At 37.6% G+C, this 23,732-nt stretch overlaps 1 protein-coding gene across 4 annotated transcripts in view; it reads right to left on the bottom strand.

Annotated features, from left to right (window-relative positions):
- Positions 1-12,753: 12,753 nt before the first annotated feature.
- Positions 12,754-23,732, bottom strand: part of SLC9A3 (solute carrier family 9 member A3) — a 50,255-nt gene continuing 39,276 nt past the window's right edge. The window contains exons 11-17 of one of the 4 annotated variants that reach the window (XM_035319278.1): positions 22,136-22,251; positions 21,471-21,600; positions 20,809-20,985; positions 20,351-20,426; positions 19,139-19,252; positions 17,446-17,689; positions 14,912-15,035 (exon numbers count right to left, since the gene is read on the bottom strand). In XM_035319278.1, the coding sequence (XP_035175169.1) occupies positions 15,032-15,035; positions 17,446-17,689; positions 19,139-19,252; positions 20,351-20,426; positions 20,809-20,985; positions 21,471-21,600; positions 22,136-22,251 (861 nt within the window). In that variant the 3' untranslated portion in view covers positions 14,912-15,031. Of the gene's footprint in view, positions 15,036-17,441; positions 17,690-19,138; positions 19,253-20,350; positions 20,427-20,538; positions 20,700-20,808; positions 20,986-21,470; positions 21,601-22,135; positions 22,252-23,732 lie in introns of those variants that run through there. The other 3 variants (XM_035319276.1, XM_035319277.1, XM_035319280.1) reach the window with 3 other exon arrangements.

Raw genomic sequence — 23,732 nt, 5'->3', positions numbered from 1 at the left:
AACATCAGATCAGCTGCAAGAGATAAAACTGAAACATTAAAATAAAATCAGGATCTGGAAAGAAATAAATTCAACTTTATATATACACACACACACACAAGCCACAAAAATGGATATTCTTGGATTTCCTTTTCTTATCTTCCCTAACCCACAGAGTTCATGTGGTCTGCAACAGAGCCTGCTTGAGAAAAAAGATCTGCAGGCAATGTGGGCTTCTCAAGAAGGTTCCTTAAAACACATCCCCCTCCTGAAGCAAGGTGTGTCTTCCCAGTTACAAAATCAGGCAAATACAATTATAATCACTTCATCCTAAAGACACCCATTAACCAGAATGTAAGAACTTCATCTGGAAAACACAACATTTGTTTGTTTGCAGGTTTTCGCCTGTCCCCTCCCTCCTCTCCCCCCATCCCCCAACTATTATGCCTTGTGGAAAGTGTCTTAAAGGTTTGTGGGATTTCTATAGCATTTTCCTTCAAATGTCAGTCAAAAAATTCTCTAAGATTCAATTTGGAATTTTTGAAAGCAAATATTGCGGTGCTAGGTGCACAGAGGATCACTTCACCTAGTGTGCACAACGAATTGTTCAAGCTACAGGGGTTACATACAATCAAAACATACATATTCATTAATTTTCAAAGAGATAATTAACATATTCATACTAGTTCTCGGAACTCATTAAAGTATGCAAATGTCTTTTGTGGTCTTCTGGTGGTCATAGATATTTTCCGCACTATGTTGTCTGGTTGAACCCAGTTCTTGCACTTGCTCAGGCCATCTCATTAATTCTTATCTTATTGTTTCAATTTAGGCATGCATACTAAGAAAAGTCATTTACATATCCAAGGACCTATGCATGCCATGAGTTCCTCACCTAATCTTTTCAGACACATCCTCCAGGCCTGGGTTATTTTGCCCTCCACTCCCATCCCGGGATACAATTCTGTATGGTCCTGCAGATAAGGCTGACTAATTAGTATGAGTAAAATAGTACCAGAGATACAAAGTTTCTAGACTTCCTTCTATCTAACTAAACATAGTAAATGTTTGGCCTATCTGTTAATAAAACATTTCAGATGGGAGAGTGGCTGCTGCTCGGGGATGAGCATCAGTCTGCAGGTAGTGAGCAATTCCATTGTACATCACTTGTTTTGTGTATTCCTTTATCAACGTTATTAATATTTTCTCTCCCTTTTCTGTCCTATTAAACTGCCTTTATCTCAACCCATAAATTTTACCTTTTTTTCCTGACTCATTTCTCCATCCCATTGTGGAAGGAGTGAGTGGTGGAAGAGGAGTGAGCACACAACCAGGTTTAGCTGCCTGCTGGATTAAACCACAACAGACCTTTTGGCACCCATCATGGGGCCTGAAGGGTTGAGATAATGACAGACTAACCAGAGCATGTTAAAACAAGATTTGTTATAAGCATTCTATTAGTTTAATAATTGCTGGTCATAATGTTGATTTATTTGTTCACAGTGTTGTTTTATGTGTTTTCAGAGTTGTTTTTCTTAATTCCTGTTTTGCTCTTTGTTACCTCTGGAGGGTGGCCTAAATTAGTTTATGGTTTTGACAGTTATGCATGTGCGTTACACCGACTGTGAACTTATTCTGGTATTTGTACTCAGTATTTTCATCACTCTTCAGGGACCTTGTCCTGGAAACTGTTACATTCTTTATGCCAGGCAAGTTACAATAGTTTTACTAGCATGATTGCTACGTCTGCTGAATGTGTTTCTGTTTGTCTGATGTTAAACAACTACTTAAAAATACCATCAGATAAATACCAGAGACCCACCCTGAGGCAGGATGGTTATGAGTGGCAAGGTGTGTGAGAGGGTGTGGGCAGGTCTCTATCATGATTGTCACCTCCAATGATTTTGGAATTCAACCCTGAACAAATGTGGAATCCTAAAAATTTAATAGAATGTTTTAAAAATGTGTGCCCCATTCTTGGCAATGCCAGATGTTTACAGGTCACCGCATTGTGCTGGGGTCTGGCCTGTGCCTATCAAATACTATTCAACACTATTCAGCACCCCAAAGAGGAAAATATCCCTGGATCTCATCCAACCACTGTGATAGACCCTGCAGCTGAACCAGAGAACTAACCCATGACAGTATAAGTCACCTCTAGAAGAGTGACTGATCAGTCACCTCTAGAAGAGACAATGGACGAGGAATTCAGCCCATTTAGTAAGGGAAGAAACTTCTATTAAGAAGGGGAAGGAGGAAGACGTGGATGAAGCAGTCTACTCTGAAGCAGGGCCATCATGGGAACAGGAGGAATAAGCAGAACTTCTAAATGAAGCAATAACTACTCACTCACTATCCCTGAGTGAGCTGCAAGATATGTGAGATATGCCCTTTTCACTGATGGATCCTGTCATGTTGCAGAAAAGCATTAGAGATGGATGGCTGCTGTATGGAGTCCTACATGACAAATCGCCATGCCTGACTCTTTCTTTGGGATCAGGAGTTCTGCAAGTCTACATTACAACAGGCAAGTGGAACTCCTGAAGAACACTAGGTCATGCATGAGAGATGTCAGAGAATCCAATGTTTTGGATAGCCTTTACTAGTTTCTTGACAGTAGGAAAGAGCGTTGAGCTTATACAGCTCTGTTCAGGAATTCACACTCATTTATTTATCCTGGAGTGATGAAAAATCTACTTCAAAGGCCGTGGGGAATTATGTGTATATAGAAAACTCTGTGTGTGTAGTAATTATGGAAGTATGATGGCACAAAGTCTTCTGGAATACTGTTGAGGATCATGCAACAGTCCAGCAACAGGGTCATCCATACTGCCTATTACAGTGGTCCCTGGAGCAAATAATCCCCTAAACTGTACTCAGGTGTTGTCTCAGACAAAGCTAATTGGATTTCTCTTAACAGAATCTAATAATAAAATAAGAATTATGCAATGGTAATGATCATGGGTTCAGTGCTCCAGTTCATGCCCTAGCATGGCTTTATTTAGCAGAAAGACATACTTTTAGTTATACGTAACTGCCTACCTTACATAACCTGAAAATTTTAACAAAGCCTTTATATAATCACTTTTGGTGTGAAAAATAGGACTAACCCAGAGTAGTGATGAAATTTCTGGGTCTTATTTTCTCCAATGATCCAAAAAATAAAGCTTTAGTTCCCCAGAGCCTGGTATGATATTCTCTCCAGTCAGTCATTCTCTTATGAAAATTACTATAATAGCCTAGGCCATTGAGAGTAAATGCTCACTTTTTTGGAAGTAGATGGTTCATTCTGTATGTGCATTTGGTTCTGTACTGATGCTGTCATTTCAGGTGCACTATGTTTTATTGGATGACAGGATTTGACCATTTATTCAATCATTTGATCTATTTAACAGACAATAAATATTTTAGAATTTCTCCCTCAGTTTGAGGGTCAAATGATTCAGTACTTTAATTCTAACAGTGAGCCTTAAACCTTGCTTCTCACTGACAATTTAATTTAGAATAAAGTCAATTCCTTATGCATTTTATACAGGGAAATATATAATCTGCCAGTATTAAGGGATTATGCTTTTTTTCCCTCAGTGCATCACAATTTAACTGTTCCCTGAGATTTGTTTCCAGATCATCTAATTGGCAAGGATTGGATGTTTACCGGACATGTGAGTATACCACCTGAGCATCAGATCTGGATCTGTTTCCTTGTATATCTGATGTTTCAGCCAATCAGTTGTTCTGAATACAATAGCATCATACTAAGATCCCTATGAGTTCAATTCTGCATTGTTAAGTGAGCAGTATTGGCTTGAACTGCAGTCCAAGTATGCCTTTTATAATTACCACGGCCCATGTTAATCTCAGCTAATTGCATAAAGTTTCTCACAGTTTTACCCCATCCCTGGAGCTGTAGTTGGGGGAGGTCTTGTGCCAAAGTTGAGGTTCACCATGTTGCTTTCAGAACCTGTACATTCCTTTTGTCTCTGATTTGCCATAGCCAAATTTTCTGAGGTTGTGTTTTAGAGATTGTTCCTATTTGTGTTCCCTGAAATGTCCTTGTATAATTCTTCATAGAGTGGCCCATCCAAAGAATTCTCTTTGCAATATTTTGAAAGACTCTGAAACCTGATGTCCAGTAGACCAGGTGAAAGGTTCTAGAGAGAAAGAACACTTACCATGAGATAGTGGAGTTCAGTAGGAGGGAACAGAGCAAAAAGCAAGATCATGACAATGGACTTCATGAGGGCAGAGGTTGGCATCTTCAAAGATCTATTTAATAAAGAAGCATGGGATAAGACCTTGGAGGGAAAAGGGGCCCAAGAAAGCTACTTAATACCCAAGGATTACTTCCTCCAGCTCAAGAGAGGTCCATCCCAACAAAAAGGAAATGTTAGACGAGGTCCAGAGGAGATCCACACAAATGATCCTAAGGAACATGGAAAATAAGGAGGTGATTGGTTACAGCCAACATGGCTTCACTAAGGGCATATTGTACTTGCCAAATCTGGTGGCCTTCTAAGATGGGGTTACCGTATTGGTAGATAGTGGAAGAACAGCTGTTGGCATCTCCCTGGACTTAGGCAAAGCATTTGACACTGTCCTGCACAACATCCTTGTCTCTAAATTGGGGTGACATGGACCACTGGGTGATTAAGGAATTGGCTGGATGGTTGCAGTTGTAGGTAAGGCTGCCTTTACATCCCTCAAAAGCCCCTTGATGGTGGTGAGAGTGAGGTCCAGTAGGTGACCTCTCCCCATTAGTTTCTCCATCACTTGGAGGACAAAGTTATCAATGCATTCCATGAATCTCCTTGATTGTTTATTTCCAAGTGTCTTGTCCCTCCAAGTGTGTTCCCCAGGTCTTCTTTTCCCTTTTTAAAAATGTGGGGGTTATATTTCCTCTCTTCCAGTCAATGGGAACTTTACTAGAACTGCCATGGCTTCTCAAATACGATGGACAGTGCCTTAGCAACTGCATCTGCCAGTTCCCTCAGGATCCATAGATGTACCTCCTCAGGTCCCATATACTTGTGCACCTTTAGGTTCCTTAGAAGCTCTTAAATCTGATCTCTGACAGTGGGCAGTTCATCATTCTCTCAGTCCCTGCCTTTGCCTTCTGGAGTCCAGGCTATGTGGCTATAGCTCTTGCTAGTGATGACAGAGGCAAAAAAGTCAGCCTCCTACATATCCTGGGTAGCCAGGTTTCTCGTTTCCTTCCAGAGAGGGTCCACAATTTCCATAGTCCTCCTTTTATCACCAGTGTACCTATAGAAGCCTTTCTTGATGTCCCTGGACAAGTTTGATTCTAGTAGGGCTTTGGCTTTCCAAACCTGATCCTTGGCTGCTTGGACAATTTCTCTATATTCCCCCCAGGCTATCTGTTCTAGCTTCCACTCTTTGTAGGCCTTCTTTTTCTGCATGAATTTGACCAGGAGCTCCTTGCTCATCCATGCAGGCCTCCTGGCATATTTGCCTGACTTCCTCTTTGTTGGGATGCATCGCTCTTGAGCTTGGAGAAGGAGGTGATCCTTGAATATTAACTGGCTTTCTTGGGCCCCTCTTCGCTGCAGGGCTTTGTCCCACCGTACTCTACCAAGCAGATCCCTGAAGAGGCCAATGTCTGCTCTACCAAAGTCCAGGGTAGCAAGCTTGCTGTGCTCCCTCCTCATTGCCCACAGGTTCCTAACCTGCACCGTTTAATGGTCACTGCAGCCAAGGCTGCCCTTGATTTTCACATTCTCCACCAGCCCCTCCTTGTTAGTGAGAAGGAGGTCCAGCATAGCACCTCTCCTCTTTGGCTCCTTTATCACTTGGAGAGGGAATTTATCATCCATGCATTCCAGGAACCTCCTGGATTGCCTATGCCCTGCTGTGCTGTTTGTCGAAAAGATATTAGGGTGGTTGAAGACCCCCATGAGGACCAGGGCTTGTGAACATGAGGCTGCTTCTGTCTGCTTATAGAGGACCACATCTGCTTGGTCTTCCTAATCAGGGGGCCTATAGCAGACCCCAAGTAATGTCACTTGTTCCTGTCCTCCCTTTAATCCTGACTCTGAAGCATTGCTAGGAAAAATAAATAAATCCAGGAAAGAAAATTTCTCACTGAAATGAAGATTAATATCTCATTTCTAGAACTGAATCAGTGTGGTATGTCTTTTGACAGGTCCATCCCAAAAGCCAGACTTGACTCAGAAAGCATTAAGTATCCCAGTCTTTTCATTATCTCTTGTCACTATGTTTCCTCCGCATCCAAAAAAGGATGGAGATTCTCCTTAGTCTCCCTTTTCTTGTTTTTGTATTTATAGAAACAATTTTTATTGTCTTCAACAACAGTAGCCAGATTGATCTCCAGTTGGGTTTTGTCCCTGCATAGTCTCACAACATCTTTAGAGGCCTCCTGGACATATGGAGGACATATGTTTCCATTGGGTTGGAGTGTGCATTCTTCCTGGGAAAATTATTCATGAAAAGCGTCTACAAGGCCACACTTGAGCCCGAGATCCTTTCCACCTTCTGCCCTGCAGAAAATAATTTTCAAAATTTGTGTCAAGCATATCAGAGTAATAAAAACCCTCCTATCAAATATTCTGAGGATTAATATATGCTCAAGGCTTTATTCAGCTGGTGAAACGGTCCTAGTCACCCTTCCCAGAGCATACCATATCATGCCCCTCTGCAGTCTGGGCTCTTAGCTCTTGTGTGAACCTGTGGCCACTGAGTGTCCTGACTTTGGCTGTGACAGAGGGAAATTTCTTCATAGACCTAGTATAATGCTGTATTTTGGATTTATAATGTAAAGAGTGTTGGTAACATACCAATGATATACTCATTGCTGAGCAGCGCTTATAAATCAAGTACTTTTCTCCTTCTCATGTTGCCCTTCCTGCCTGCGAGGAGGCTGGAGTATGTACAAGAAGTTGGGAGAGGACACAGCCAGGCCAGCTGACCCAAAAGGACCAAAGGGATATTACACAGTATATGACATCATGCTCAGTAATAAAAACGGGGGGAAAGAAGGAGGAGGCTGGGAGGAACATTTAGAGTGATGATATTTGTCTTTCTAATAAACTATTATGGGTAATGAGCCCTGCTTTCCTGGAAATGACTGAACATCTGACTGCTGATGGGAAGTAGTGAATGAATTCCTTGTTTTGCTTTGCTTTATGCACAGCTTTGGCTTTACCTAGTAAACCATCTTTATCTCATCTGATGAGTTCTTGCACTTTACCTTTCCGATTCTCTCCTCTATCCCACTGTGGGGAGAGTGGGCAGGCAGTTGTGTGGTGCTTTGCCGTCTGCCAGGGTTAAGCCACAACACCAGGAATGACAGGAGCTTGGAATGTTTTCTTGGGGATACCCTGCTGGCCTTCTGCCAAGAAGGTATGTTTTGTTTTTGTGATTGGAGAAAGTAGCCTTGAGATGTGAAAATGTGTGTATGGAAAGAGGTGGATCCTGCCACACCATCTATCATGTCAGAATCTATCCTGATCTGACTTTGAGTTGTTAGCTAGTTCCTCGGAGATTGGATTAGATGACCAGAAGTCCCTTCCAACTTAACCTCTTCTATGATTCTCAGTGTTGTGCTGTATCAGCCAAATATTCACTCAGCCACAGCCCCACAACTCACAGCCCAGTTACAGAGAGTCAAATTCAAATCCTTTGACTTATGTGTTGGATATAACACTGACATTTTGAGAATTGAAGATGAATGCATCAGTATTTCAGAACAGCAAGTAATTAAGTGATAAATGCTCAAAAATAAAGGGGATTAGGTTTGCAAACAAGAGAAGACAGTAGCTCTAAGATCAACTTTGGATGATTATGTGTTCCAGTCTGTTCTTGACAGAGGTATTGCAGACCAACCAGCTCACCTGTAATTGGTAGAAGTATGTGTTTTGTTTGTCACATCACCTAGCCAACCTGTGAGAAGAAACTGCTTTGTGAGGCAGAAGTGATACAGCTAGAAATAAAAGCATCAAATGTAATTCACTGAAAGCCTGCTGTTTTCCAATCTTCCCTTTCCATACCTGATGAGTGGGGTGTAATATTGGTAAGGAAGCTTGAACCTCAGTTGTGGTTATGACTTCAGAGTAAGCTAGAATATTGTAAACTCCCTGGGAATGCATAGTTTTAACTCTAGATAGGCAAAAGGAGGCCATTATTGACTGAGCTTTACTTTATGTCTTTTTTGACCCAATTTGTAGGAGTTCTGAAACAAAAACTTTTCTATCCTTTCACAAAGTAAAATGTGTGGGCAGAAAGTGGGGTTTCCAGTCTCATCTGCTAAGAGCATGACACACACAAATAGTGCTAGAAGACTACTTCTGGCATTGGCTTTAATGGCATATAATGATAAATGATGGCTGCAATAGAACAATTGAAATTATCTAGTATCATAGCAGGGGCTGATATGAACTACCAGTAGATTAAGAAACATCTTTTAAATATAAAACTTTAATGGTCCAAAAACGTAAGCTGCAACAAATGTAATCACCATGAACAAATACACTCCATTTTATATATATATTTTTTAAAAAGGCAAAGAAAATGACAAACAAAATGGTGCAACTTTGCAATAGGTGCTCTGTTGCCCAACACCAAATTGCTCTGACTTTCTCATAGTGTGAATGATGTATTTTCCTGAAGTTATTCTCTTCTGTTCATGTTGAAAAGTGAATCATATCCAGTGCAAGATGCCAGTGCATATTTCGCCCTGCCCCCCCCCCCCCCCCCCCCCTTTTTTTTTTCTGAAATGAATAATAACTAGCATTGAGCCTTTCCCTACCTGCAGATTCACACTGCTCTGAGATACAAAGTTTTGGGATTGCCCTCTGAGCATGAGGAGACCCTTAAGCAGGAAAGCACTTCGGTGGTGCATTCAGTCCATCACCCCTGATAATAAATAAATAAATAAATAAATAAAGCAGCTAGGGTTTGAAATTTAGTTGCAATCTCCTTGTTGTTATCAGGGAGTGTTATCAAAAATGTCATGGAATATTTGCTCATGAACTTTCTTGGCTCTACTGTGCTGACCACAACTTTGCATTTGTGTTTCTAAGCAATGGACACTGAATTCTCTCTTCTACAGTTGCCTCTTTGTGCATTATGTCTGTCATTTTGTAAAAACCTATGATCTGTTGAAGCGTGGTGTACCTCTCAGTCCATTAAACTAAGAAGCCATTAAATCTGACCCTATGAGAATCCTTGCCAACAGGTTTGGGTGCTGATTTACAAATTTATTGTTTCTAAACAAGGTGATTGTTCCTTTGTTTTCTATGCTTTATGTGACAACAAAGGTGACAATAGAGGACACTTTCCCCCTTGCCCCCAACCATTGATTTGATGAGCTATCAGATAATTAGCTATTGCATGGACACACAACAAAAAGTGTTCTATTTTATTCTGCCCCTACAGCATGCTGTTTACTAGCACATGGTTTGGTTGTCTGTGCCATTCTTTTTAATCTCTTCAGATTCATACCTATGAAGCAATGTTTATTTAATTCCACTAAGTATTTATTTCCATTAGATTATAACTGATTTAGAAGAAGACTTTTTTTCACCCCTATACTGGTAGGATACTTATACAAAGTAATGTCAGTTATGGAAACTTCCTAACAGCAGTAGATGTTGTAAAAGTGGCTAGATGGCAGTAGAAATGGTAATTTTCACTGGGTTCACAGAGCCTTCAGGGAAAATCAGCCCATGTAATACAAAATAGTGTAGATTAAGTTTCCTTAGTTTCTATGTAGGAAATCAAGCTGGCTTGCTAATAGATGTTCAAAAAAGCATTGCAGAATAAGAGAACCCAAAAAGGTGGCTTGAATCTTTGCATTGAAAGAATGTTATGAGATGCTATATATCCTTATGTATATATTTATACTGTGTAGTTACAGTGTTGTTATAATGGCAAAATTAGTATATATATATGTAGACGAAGCACAGACCCTTCTGTTTTAAGGATGGAAATACTCACTGTATAAAGTCAGTGGGAGTTCTGTCATTGACTTTTAGTTAGGACTCAAAAGTATTATAGTGGTCAGGATATTTTCTAAAACCTCTGTTCCTGCTTTTAACTATTTGAGTTTTATAAACAGCATGAATTATCAAGAACATATTATTGTCTTTTTTTTTTTTTTTTTTTTTTTTCCTTTTCTTTTTTATTCCTTGTTTTGGTTAGGGGACAAAAATTTAAACAGTCCATTTTATCAGAAGTCTTGTATGGAAAGCCTTTCCTAAATGTGCTGAATAAATGAGTCTTGCCAAAGCAGTGTGATTCCGCCAAAATGGTACAATTTATTGCCAAACTTCTCATTATGATATACTATTAAAATATTTCTAAAAGGACACATTAGCAGAACAACTTGACTTATTTAAAAATATATGCAATAAATTGACACCTCTTGGAAAGTACACACAAAAATCTCCAAACAGCAGCACTCAAAAGAGTGACAATTTAAGGCACGTGATTATTTTACAACCTTTGTTACATAAATCTCTGGTTAGACCATATATTTGTAAAACATAATTTCATATAATTATCTTCACAGCTCAGAGAGACAGAATTTATCTGAATGCAGGTCATACCTTTTTTTAACATTGCTATGTAATGATGCAGCATAAAGAACATTGTTAAAAATAATCCTGTACATGGAGGAAAATATAGAAAAGACACCAAATATTTCTGCATTTCATCTTTTTACAACAAGGTGGACCAAAGTTACAAGTTAAATAAATAGTAACTGTGGAATTCCCAACTTAACTTTCTTTGACAGGGAAACACACACACACAAACACAAATCTAGACACTTTTCAGCAAGGAAAGCTCAGCAAGAACTGAATTATCCTCACTGGAGGTGAACTGATTTGCCAACTGAACGTTCCAATCTAATTAAGTGGTATCTCACATGGTGAAAAAAATAAGCTGATATACACAGATCCTCAGCAGCTCTAAATATATGTTGCTGTGATGGAGTACACTGAAGAAGCAAGCAAAAACTTGTACCCTCAGGACAAGTACTGAAATATGAAAGTACATAGAAAGAGTACAGAAAAAAATGTGAGACAGATGATGAAGTCTTATAACCTGCTTTTCTTATATATACTTTCTTATGCACTTATATGTTTTTCTTATATGTAAGCTGCTGAGACCAGAATTTCTTTCTTTATCAACATAATGCCATCTACCACAGACATAAAGTAGGAGATTACAATTGAGGAAGAAGGAAGAGAACAAAACCAACAGCAAAGATGCCCAAAATGTCTGTGGTGATGTCCATTCAACCTTCTATACCAATGGTATGGAAAACAGACAGACTTCACAAATCAGTGTGTTCCTAGGAAAAGAACTACATTCATTTTTGTTACCCTTAATAATACTACAGTTGATCCACATGTACTTTTGAAGACTAAGAAGCTGTGAGGATTTTGAAAAAAATGCAATCCCTAGTAAACATTGGGTGCAATTGCATTGGAAAAAAATAAGGAATTAGACTAACCTATTATATTCTAACTGAGAGTTATTTTCCCAGTGTACAAAAACATGAGACTTTTTTCATCGCATCTCAAACTGAGAAACTATGCCAACCAAAACTTTAAATTAGAGGCAACTGTACTAGAAAACATCTTCCATGGTCATAAGAGCTTCATAAATTATGCAAACCATTCCAGGGAAAGTCATTGTCCATTTTATCCTTCATCTGTTCAACTGTGGTGACACTGGCCTTGATAATATGCACAAAGTTTAAGGCTTTTGGAAGTCGATGGAGAGCACTTTGTATATAGTGCCTTTCCATTTCTTCTGTTGTAAGAAATGGTATATTGTTTGTTTTGCAAAAACTCCTACAGCCCACAGCCCTCTTAAAAGAAAACAGGATCCTACTGACTCCTCACAGAAACTGCTGACTTTGTAAACACCATAGTGCTACTGATCCTCTCATTTATCATAAGAGCATACAAGAACATGAAAAATCTTACAATCCTGGATTTTTAAAACTGCATACACTTGTGTGTGCAAAACTTCTCTGGTGAAAACTCACATCTGCTGATCAGGATTTACAAATGATTTATTGAGGTAGCCTGTGCATGAATAGACTAGAAGTACTCTAACAAGCATGCAGAAAACATAGTCCAGTCTTCTGACTACAAGACAGCAATGACCTCTGTACCACAAAAATCAATAAGAAATGAAAGTATTTTGTTTAAGCCAATACCTCACCAGCATCTTGCCGAATTTGGTGTTGGACTTCAGCAGTATGCTATGAGACTGGAGGTTAGATTTTGGCACGTTGTACTTTCTAAGTGCTAATATCTAGGATCAGTCATGGTCTTATTATATGTCTGTGCTGATCACTAAAATTCCAATACTTGTTCCAACTATAATATCTGGAACAGCATTAAAATACTTCACCAAAATAGTACATGCATATGCACTCAGTTCACAGAAAATGTATTTACATTATGGAATTATAAAATTAACATCCCTACTGACGACAGTCTTATGTCTCATGACACTCATTGACAAGACTAGCTCTGGGAACTGGAGATTTTCAATTAGGGACACTTGTATTTGTATCAGTGCCCAAGATGACCACATAAAAAAAGCTGTTTGTAGTTTGGTATCAAAAGAACCAGTACTCCAAATCATGTCTCTAAAAGCATAGGTTATGTATCTAGGTTTATATGTGACAACTGCCATTGCACCTCTGCAATTTTTACTAGCCTAACAGGCAATATTAGCAAAGATTACAGAAAACAAAACAAAACAAAACAAAACAAAACAAAACAAACAAAAAAAAAAAACATGGATCTGAATTTTCACACTTTTTTTCTCCACTCTTTTGTGTGTCTGTGTAAATCTGTAATTGGATATCTGACAGAATCAAACAGAGAACCTTTCAAAATCTTAGTAGGTAGAGTGAAGCAACCACTAATTCCAAATGATAAAATAAAATTTACCAAAGAAAACCTCTGCTGGATCCAGTGTTTAGTAATTCAGATACCTCCCTGAAACAGACTTATCTCATTTACAAATAGTTTACATTCACATTAAATAGATATAAGGTACACACTAGGTTCACAGAAATAGTTAAGTACTCATCTCCTGCTGATGTCACAGAAACTTTGCAATTTATAGCACTGAACGTTTCAAAACAAAGTTTTAGGACTAGAGTCAGTCAGGGTGAAGTACAGATAGGCCAAAGGCCTTTGCCAGAAGCAGGATGGCATGTATCATTATACTTACATGACAAGTCTTAGAGTTTTAGTTTTTATGGAGTCCTCATCTGAGTTGACTTTCACTGATGTCTCCAGCTGGCTTCAAAGCAATTTAAAGTCAGATTCATACACACTAGGAGTCTAGTGCAATCTTAACTATTGTCATTTAACAGAAATGTGGAGGGAAAAAAAGTTCCTAACACAAACAGATGTATACATACACAGTAGCCAAACTACCTCTGTACAGTACTTTAAAACACAAACATCCTGAGTCATCATGGCACTAACCCTCATGGAAAAAAAAAAAAAAAAAAAAAAAAAAAAAAAAGCATCTGAGAGGCCATTATCTCAATCAGTTATAGTAAGTGGCTCATACATAAATTAACAAGGTAATCTAACAGTGTATTTGGAAGTTGTCTTCCAAAGCACCAGGACAAATGAAAAATATTTAAAATTCCATCTGAGTGAGGCTATTTTAGATAGAGCAGCTTAATTAAGAATGTGAAAGGAGTTGCTTGTGACCACACATGCTAAAATTCTGAACAATTTCTGGATGTTATTTCAGTCCAATGCTACTGAGTACAAGAAATGATGGTAAATGATGGAAATGACCATCCTGGAGGTCTTGACTGAATATCAAGATGCCAGGGCTTCCCCCTCCCTGCAGAGATTTCCACCAGAGTATATATCACGCTACTACTCAGTAACACAAATATTCAAGAGTAGTAAAATATTTTTTCTTTAGATTGCACTTATAAAAGGCACTGATCCATTCAGTCAGAATAGACTTAGCAGGCAAGAGGCTAGCCATTGGCTTCTCCTAGATTAATTTCATACATCATAAATACTGAATTCCATTACTGAAGCAACAAATGCAGCCTATTTCATTAATAAATGTATTTACTGGGAATATATGGCATAATAAACTATTTCTATGTTAAAAAAATAATTACCATTTGAAAAGCTTCTTGCTTTAGCCCTCCAAAAATAATATTGTTTTTTGTAACAGTCTACATGAAAAATAATGAGGCATATTTTCCCTTCTTTACGCACCCTTTCAATATGAACGAGGACTTAAAAATATAAATGCAGCAGCAAAGCTCCAGTGTTTCTGGTATCATGGGATGCCACTTCCTTTCCATATGAAATCATTCTATGGCAACCATTCTAGGCCCCATGAACCAACCAATAGGTTGCTCTCCATTTTTACAGAAGCCCTTTATTCAACTTATTCTCTCTCATCTCCTTCTTTCAGATAAACCCTGGCTCACAGCTGTGTTTCCTCTTGTTCCAAGGAATGTGGAGGGACATGGCAAGATGTTGGAAGAGATGCTAGTTTCTGAAGCTTAGGGTGTTGCAGAGGTTTTGGCCTGTGAAAAGAACGTCGACTTTGTACACGCCTGGCTGCTGCAGATCTGTAATTTCCTTGTACATCAAGCAAAATTTTCTTCTCTTGGGGTTCCTTCATGTAAGAGTCTTCCAGCTCTTCAGGTATAAGTAGAGAATTCTCTTCTTGTGAATTCTCTGATTTGTAGCTAACTTCGGAACCATAACCTGAGTTTACTGTCTCTTTGTTATTTGAATCTGTACCTGCCTCCCAGAAGAGATCAGGTATGCTTGGGTCACAAGAACTTATATACTCAGAGACAGTAGAAAGAGATATATTCCCTCTGTTTTCCAAGGAATAATAGTTATGTGTCCAAGGCATTTGAAGACAGGACGGAAAGAAGTGGTGGGGAGTCTCTGAAACACTTTGGTTTTGGTTTAGTTGGTCAGTTGCATAAGAAGGCAATTTGTCATCTGAAGAGGAGTATTCTGTCATTTCAACATCATGGTCCATATCACCTAGAGAATACAATTAAATATACATTAAACTGTAGGTATACACTTGCTATATTACTATGCTGGCTATTGGGCTTTGGTTTTGGCTATTCTTACAAAAGTCTTATTAAAGTGTGTGGTTTAAGATAGTTTTTGAGGTGGGGAATTGTACCCTGTCCCAACTTCTGTCTTGGACAACCTCAAATGAGTATATTACACTAGACTATATATACTAGTATATTTCACCAGAGAAACAATTTTGTCTTGAAAATGACCTGTTTTCTCTATACATTAAACTATGTAGCAAATCCTCACATTTCCACTTTTTGTTTCCTATGTTTTAAAACCTATTAATTGAAATTTCAATATAATTCTCCTAATAGGTGAATTTCATTAAGTAGATAATTGAGAGTACTGTTTCTGAGAGTAATTGAGGTCTCAGCTTATTAGCTCAGGAAATCTAACTTCCCAAAACACTTCCAAAGACATGATTTTGGTGTATCAAAGCACAAGAATATATATGCCTGCACAAGAAATTATACATAGCAGCTCTGAATAATGAAATCTCTTATAATTAAGGCAATAGAATCGAGGAAAAGAACAAAGGTTAGCAAGGAAATGTTCAGAAAGTAACACGCCAATATTTTATGACCAACTTCTAAATAAAATAAAATAAAAATTAAAAAAAAATAAAAAAAAAAAAAAGCAAGGAGAATTTCAGTGTGAGTAAGTGTCAGGGAGAAGTTTACCTTTTAGAATGCTGTTCATTGTTCCAGTTTTTAATCAGGATATAGGTAACTCACGGTTCTTTAATTAATCTAGCATTTATTTTAAAACATCATTTAGAAAAAAGCAAAGATGCATTCATAAGGAATTGAGCATTAGAACCAATTCAGACCTACAGGCCACTCCAGTAAAGAGATGTGCTTTCTGAAATTATGCTTGAACTAGCACATCTTTTGCAAGATAGAAGCCAGAACAGAAGAAAAAATGAACACTTGCTTTTCTATTTTCCAAAGATTATGAATTTCTTCTGAAATCAAAATTATGCACCATTCACTCTTACCCTGAGATCTTTGTCTGTACAAACCTTCATCATCTAAGTACCTTCAACTTGCCACATTCCTTTATTTGTTGGTGCATAGAGGACACTAGGTTATACATTTGTGATTGTGGATTCCACAAAAGCTAATTCATGATGAAATTGACTATCTCATTTCATTGCATAATCCCCCATTGCCCTGTGTTCTATTCAATTATGATGGCTGAACTGTGACCTGACCCGCCTCATTTACAGCATTGACTGTGTTGATTATAGGAATGAAGGCCGCATTTTATGGTGTGGAAAATTTTAATGGAACAAGAATTAAAGGGCAAGTAGGATATTAATCTAAACCCATAGTCACTTTATTTCTCTAAGATATTAGAGTCAACAAGTTATTTACTGCATGAAAAAAGCCAAGCATTCTTCTGTTTTCAGAATAAGATATGGATGAAGACAAATTTACAGTTTAAGGATAAAGCTCTAATCCAAACTGGAATTCTACTTCTTCACAGTCTGGCAGCTGTGTAATAGGCTCCACCCATGTGGGGGAAACTCTGATGTTTTCTATTGTAAAGAAAATAAGTACAATAGCAGTGTCATTGGGTACTTGTATTGTAGTGATGAGACCATTTGCACTGGTTGGGCACTACATCTGGTCAAGTGTTCAAAACTGACTCAAGACATCTTAGCAATAGAGTCAAAAATCATATTCTAATTATGCTAGGAATAAGAAAATCAGAACAGCTCATTGCTGGTCTAGCATTGCTATTCCTAATGTACACTGGTCTACAATAGAATCTGATGTTTTAAATGGCTCATCTGACCTCTTAGGCAAAAGATGAGAGACGTGGACAGGCAAAACTTGTGCTTTGGCATCAGCAGCTAGATTGTTTTTATGGCACTTCAGCCTACTTTGCTTACATCTGAAGACAGCCTTCACCATGTCACTTGAAAGAACAATGAGTATTAAGTGGTTTGAATTAGAATAACCCCATGTTAGGGAATTCGGGTATTAATTTTATCTTCTAGAACTGACTAACCAAGAAACGTGGAGCCTCTTGAAAATGGATACAAAAGCATTCTGGTGTTTGGAATACCTTTTACTTAACATTTAAAATTTTCAAGTCATAACAAAGAGCAAGACCCTTCTGTAAAAATAGCAAGGCACTTGACCCCTAATAGCTGGGTATCTTTTCTGTAGAAGAAAAGTAGAAAGATGTTCTATTATTCAAACAGAAGGAAAATGGAAGATGTTTAGTTGTAGGAAAAAGTCAGCAAGGAAACAGACGCTCTGAGAAAAGAAAAATCAGAAAAGTAAAATTCTTGTCAGTAGTCAGGATTGATAGGACTGATTAAAAATAAAGGTGATAATCTCTTTTAAGATATTACATATGTGTTGATTCTGGGAGAAAAGATCTGGGTCGATCCTCTGGGCCATCTGCTAACAGGAAGGAATCTATTGATTTATTGCTGAGGCGGAATGGAGTGAGCCGTCTGAAGTTGTTTGGAGAATATGGGATCTGCACTCGGGCCCTTTGTGATGGTACCACAGTATCTTCACTAGACAACCATGGTGAGAACTTCATGTAGATGCTTTGATCGTCATCAGCTGAAAATACTGGGTTATCAATGCCTAAAATCAAGTGCACAAGTGACAAATACAATTAATCAGAATAATTTCTTGGTAATACAACAAAATGCTTTGTAAAAGAAGAAGAAGAGAAATAGGCAAATACACTATTATACACACATAGTTTGCTCTTTCTGGCTTGGATATTGCTGGTCATTTTGGATTTCTTTTACAGAGAAAAATTGGGTATAACATGTAGTTATGCTTAGAATATCTAGAGTCAAGAGATAAAATCAGTAAAAGAACAAACCAACTCATCCTGAACAAAATAAAGCAAACTTTGAAATAACTGTCAAAAAAAAAAAATAATCAAATTGAATCCACAAAAAGAAGCAAAAGATGGGAAAAAAATGAAAAAACATGAACTGCTCAACTCCGTAAAGGAACAAGGTGTGTATGAGGGCACTGAAGCAGGCCACATAATCTCTGGTATACATTCAATCTGATACTTCGGAGCCTTTCCCTTGGGTCCTCGGCACAAGAAGAACATGGAAATATTAGAACAAATCCAGAGGAGGACCACAAAGATAATAAAGAGGCTGCAGCTCCTCTCCTATGAAGACAGGCTGAGGAAGTTGGGGTTGTTCAGCCTGGAGAAGGTTCCAGGGAGACCAGGAGACCTTTAACACTTCAAAGGAAAGCTGCGGATGGACTCTTTGTCAGGGACTGTAGTGGTAGGACAAGGGGTAATGGCTTTAAACTAAAAGAGGGTAGATTTAGACTAGATATAAAGAAGAAACTCTTTACTCAGAGAGTGATGAGGCACTGGAACAGGTTGACCAGAGAAGCTGTGGATGTGGATGCTCCATCCCTGGCAGTGTTTAAGGCCAGGTTGGATTGGGCTTTGAGCAACCTGGAAGGTGTCCTTGCCCATGGCAGGGGTTTGGAATGAGGTGATCTTTAAGGTCCCTTCCAACTCAAACCATTCTATAAGTCTATGATTCTATGATTCAGGATGGGAAATCATCAGCAATGCTCCAGAAAAAAAAAAAAAAAAAAAAAAAAAAAAGTAAATCTGCCCTTTTCAGAAACTTCTATGAACCTATAAGGAACTGAAGGAGATGTGAATTCTGAAAGAAATCCTGCATGAAAGAAGAAGCATTAAATGAATCACAGTTAAGTACTTTAAAAGCAGGTAGAAATCAACTCCAAACTACTGGTATTGACTGTGATGTAGGAAAATTCTAAAATAACATTTTATGTTGCTGGAGATAATTTGTAGTTTTAGGTCTGGGTTAGGCAGTCATTTTCACAACTTCTGTCAGTATTATTAGTAGTAAATTTGATACTCCTCATAATTTCATATAACCAAAATATATCTTTTACCATTAATATAAATTCTAAGAAAACAGATCAAATCAAAACAACAACAAAAAACCTAAAGCAGCAACATTTCTAGTAATGATTTTTTTCCTTTGAGAAAAAAAATCTCCATCTAATTAATATTTTTACCAGTAGAATTTTCTGTGAAATTTTGCTTGGTCACATCAGCCAGAAAATCAACTCCTTTGCCTAGATGCAAAGTTTCATAATCATTATTTTCTTCTGCTTCAGAAAACTCCAAATCTGGAATAAAAATAAATAAATTTTTAAAAGTTCAGTTGATTAGAGTTTTGTGTCAGTTATGACAGAAAAGTACAACATGATGCCAGTACATGTAGCAAAGATATATCTTTAACAAGAATCTAGACAAGGGTAGAAATTAATTAACAGTCATAGCATTAAAATGAGTATGTACATGCAGATACAGTCTGCAGCTTAGGTACCAATTACTTCAAGGAACCCAACAAAGGTTTCAGTTTTGCTTTGTTATCCAGTGCTATGATAGAGATTTCATATTCTACATAAACTCTTGACTAATAGAATTATCTGCTTTTCTGGTACTGAAGGAAACCAATCTTTGACATACAACCACCACTGCTGCTGTTTTGTGCCTTCAGTGCTCACATGCTGACAAACATGTTCCCTTAAAAAGACCTGTCACTGCATTTTCATCATTAGACTGAAGTCAGCATTAATAATTTTGAAGCTGGTGAAGTTATCACTGATTCTAGTGCCATCAAATCAATGTATAAAAGCTGCTAAATAAACCACTTGTTAAGAGTGTCCTGCAAATAAGATGTTTTTTGTTTGTTTGTTTGCTTGCTTTTTTGTTGTTGTTCCTTTCAAAGCTACACTCTCTCCTCAAGTTCTAACTTCAGCTCAGCTTCAACTCTGATTCAGACTATTTTAAATAAATGGACCTTAACTCAGATGAGATTGTCATTTTGACTGAATCTTGTATGGCATGGTGTCTCGGGCAGACATATACTGCTGTGATTAAAAAATATATATATAACAAAACTTGCTCTTTACAGCTTATCCAAAAGGAAGATGGAAGGTATCTATGTTGTAGTCAGTATGTTGTTTTCAAAATATAAACATGATATTTTAAAAATATGAGTAAAAATGCCAATTCGAATTTGGTTTGTCATCCAGCAGCCTAGAAAAACAACTTCTAAATTACCCAGACACTGCATTTAAGCATGGACCAGATCTCCACTCTGAGTTATAACTAGAAGTTCCTCTTTAATAGCTTCAACATTACATATCATGATTTTTTTCTGTGATGCTTTACAGACAATGTAGCTGGTAAAATGCAGTTAAGGATACTGGTCTTTTTACCTTTTTCCTTTAATGTAAAATCTTGTACTGAAATTTCTGAAGGTATTTTTCCATTTGGTATGACATTGCTGTTTCGCTAAAAGAAAACAAACAAACTAAATCAAGAAAAGTGCTACCACCATCAGAGAGCAAATGCAGTAATGTCTTTTCAAATCACAATTGAGCAGTATAACCCTGAAATCTAGTGTTCTAGCATGGCTCAAGGTCTGCTGTTTTTCAAGTGATCAAAAATCTCACACCTGGAAGAAGGGTCCCAAAGCATAGAAAAAAGCATTGTGTAAGAAGATGCCCCTTGAGTCATCTCATAGTTCAATCTCTTCTTGCTTAGGCCCTTCAAGTTCATGAAGTTCTATAGGACAGAGATAAATGCAGGGCATAGGACCCTTCAAGTCCTCCCTGCCCTCTCCTTACTTTGTATAATAGGTGGCTACTTCTGGGTCCTTATACAAGTATTTTACCCTTTTTTGGCCTCGGTCTCGCTTGTGGATTTTATTCATCTTCTTGGAATGGTTTATTCCTAGTTTGGTACTCTTGAAAGACTCTAAGCGCTTCCTCATTGTCCTATGGAAAATTTCCTTGTCTTGTTTCTCATCTTCACTGTGCATGATCTCATGTCGACTGTACAGGTGTTTGTGCTGTTACCAGGAAAGGAAGACAATATTCATTTATTTAGAAATACAGCTGGAAGCCCTGAATCAATGCATGTCATGTCATGCAACGAAAACAACTCTTTAAAAAAGAATGAACCAAAGGCTAATCTAAAGGCATTAATGAAAATCCTATTTTTCTTTCTCTCTCTTGACCATGAAACAGGTATAAATCTGCAAATTTTTAGTATACCTAAGAAAGAGTGACAGTTATTCCAAATAATCCTCTCCCTGTAAGTGTCTGAAACTTCAGTTGGTACACCCCAGTTAATCTGAACCTATATTGGATGTAGTTCTGCATTCCACTAGCCCCAGTGAAATCAAAGGCTCTATCTCTGTGAAAGAAGGCTGTTCATAAGTGAGAAAGAATGTAGGCAAAGAGCATATCTCCCTCAAGGATGGATTTTGGGGATGGGCTCTTTCCTTTTCAGCTTTGCTTCCAACCTTCTGCTCTCAACCTCTTTTACTCTCACCTCCTGCCTGGGTTTATACAGGTACTGTTGTAGGGTGTGGTGAGCAACTGTATCTTCTGTGTCCCGAATACTTTTCCTTCTCTGCTCTAAAGCTTGCATGTCGAGGCAAACTGGTCCAGCCTTTTCTCTCCTGAACAAGAATACAAAATACAAACAGCACTTTTAAAAGGTGAAGTAAAAATCAGCTAAATGAAAATCCCTACTGAGAAAATTTAGAAGAGTATTGATTTTTGTCTTTCAAGTCGGTGTAGCATTTATTTCTCTGTTTAGATGAAAGAAGGGCTGTTCTGTGAAAGACTCATGAATTAGTGAAGCAGCATTTTTTTTTCCTAGGCTCTCTCCTGAATTTTTCTGAGTAGACAAAGAAACGAGATCTAGCCACATCTATAGCAATTGTAGTTGTCTGCTTCATCTTCCAAACTTTACTGCAAAATATGTTTGCCAAATGCAACTGTATAGCAGTATTCTATAGACCATGTTATGTGTGAGGAAAAGATTAATTAAAGTTCAAAAAAGTAGTGAATGAAACCCCTGTAACTGACATTTTTCAAATTTTGTAACTTTCTTTTTTCTTTTTTCTTTTTTTTTCTTTTTTCTTGCATTTCCTCACACATAACAAAACAAAACAAAACAGAAGACAAAAATGATCAGTCCAAGTTACTTACAGTAAATAAGACACAGAGCTTTCCACAGTACTTGGGCGTGGGGTGCTGAAATCCACATTCACCATGTTGTCTGTACTTGGAGAACGTATAAATGCCAAGGAACCTCTACGTTCTCCCTGGCCACAGAAAGAAACAAGACATATTATGGCTGTAAACATCTGGAGCAAAATGTGAACCAGAAAATGCAGATCATTTGAGGTTGCCATATGCAAATGGCGTAACTACTGCTGTCTGCAGCAAGAATCTGTACAAATCATGCTGATATTTCCATGAAATGTTTCATGTTAAAAATATATTTTGGAATCACATTTGTGTGATAAGCCTTATGTGTCTTTATGAAAAAGAGTTTTTTATTGCCTTTATCTAAATCCTTATTTATCTTATTTTATTATATACTATGCAATAATTTGATTTTTTTTATACTATGCAATGATTTGCTACCAGAACAAAATGTCCTAGGACTTTTTGTTGTTTGCAGTCATTTCAGAGATGATCTGGATGGAAAGAACTTAGAGCAAAAGCTAATCTTATATGAGTCAGATTCCCACGCTCATTAGAGTATGGTCTAATAATTAAATAGGTTTGTTTTTAAAATTGCATGTATAAACTGACCAAAATAAGCTTCTGGAAGTGTACCCGCTTATAAGAATATGCTATTCTCACTGTAGTACATTTTGCAAAAAATGACATTATTATCAGTAGTGGGAGTAATAGTATTTATCCTAAATAATGAAACTAAGTGTTGGATCACCTAGCTGTAAAGAGGAGTTCACTTGGCAATTAAGGGCATAAGAACTTTGAAGATAGCTTTTTAAAATACTCCTGTTTAAAACTATCCTCTGGCACTGTGTGAATGCTGCATATTTATGGTGATTTGAAATAAGCTGGCCAATTTCATACTGGAGAAGATTAGAAATTCATATACAATCCATTAATATTGCTCTAGTCTGGGAACAGTATTCCAGCAGTAGGGCAGTAACCTTCTTCCATTTTGTAACTTCTAATATTTCTCCTGCTGCAAGTCGTAAATTTCTGCGGTTTTATTTTCTATTATTCTAACCCTAATTTTTGAAGTGTGGGTGTTATGATTCCATTGAAATACAGTTACCCATCTCTCTCACTCTCTCTTTCTTTTTTTTTTTTTTTTTTTTTTTTTAATTACTGTGATCTGGCAGAATGAGATCATAGCAATTCACAACTAAGGTCAAATATTCACAAAATGCGGAAGTGAGCTTCTTCAAATCAGATTTGTCATCACATAAAACCACATGTCCTACAGGAGCCAGATTCTGTTGACACATTTAGAAAGACAGTACTTTGCCTGATTCCTTTGCAACTGCAGTGCTTTTTGATACAATGATTATAGTTAGAAAGTTCTTTAGCAAAATCCAACAGAAAAATACAGCAACATATATACAGTATACTCATACTGGGGGATCAGGCGTAATACCAAGAACTACAGCCACCCAAACAGATGAAATTGAGACTCAAATTCCTTAATTCCATTTTGATAAACAAACAAACAAAAAGCAGAGAAGAAAAAAAAAAAAAAAGCAGAAATTAGGGAAGGGAAGGGAAGGGAAGGGAAGGGAAGGGA

Source organism: Oxyura jamaicensis, chromosome 2, assembly GCF_011077185.1.
Source record: "Oxyura jamaicensis isolate SHBP4307 breed ruddy duck chromosome 2, BPBGC_Ojam_1.0, whole genome shotgun sequence".
NCBI lineage: Eukaryota > Metazoa > Chordata > Aves > Anseriformes > Anatidae > Oxyura > Oxyura jamaicensis.
The sequence above is the reverse complement of the archived record's forward strand: the minus strand, read 5'-3'. Positions and strand labels throughout refer to the sequence as shown.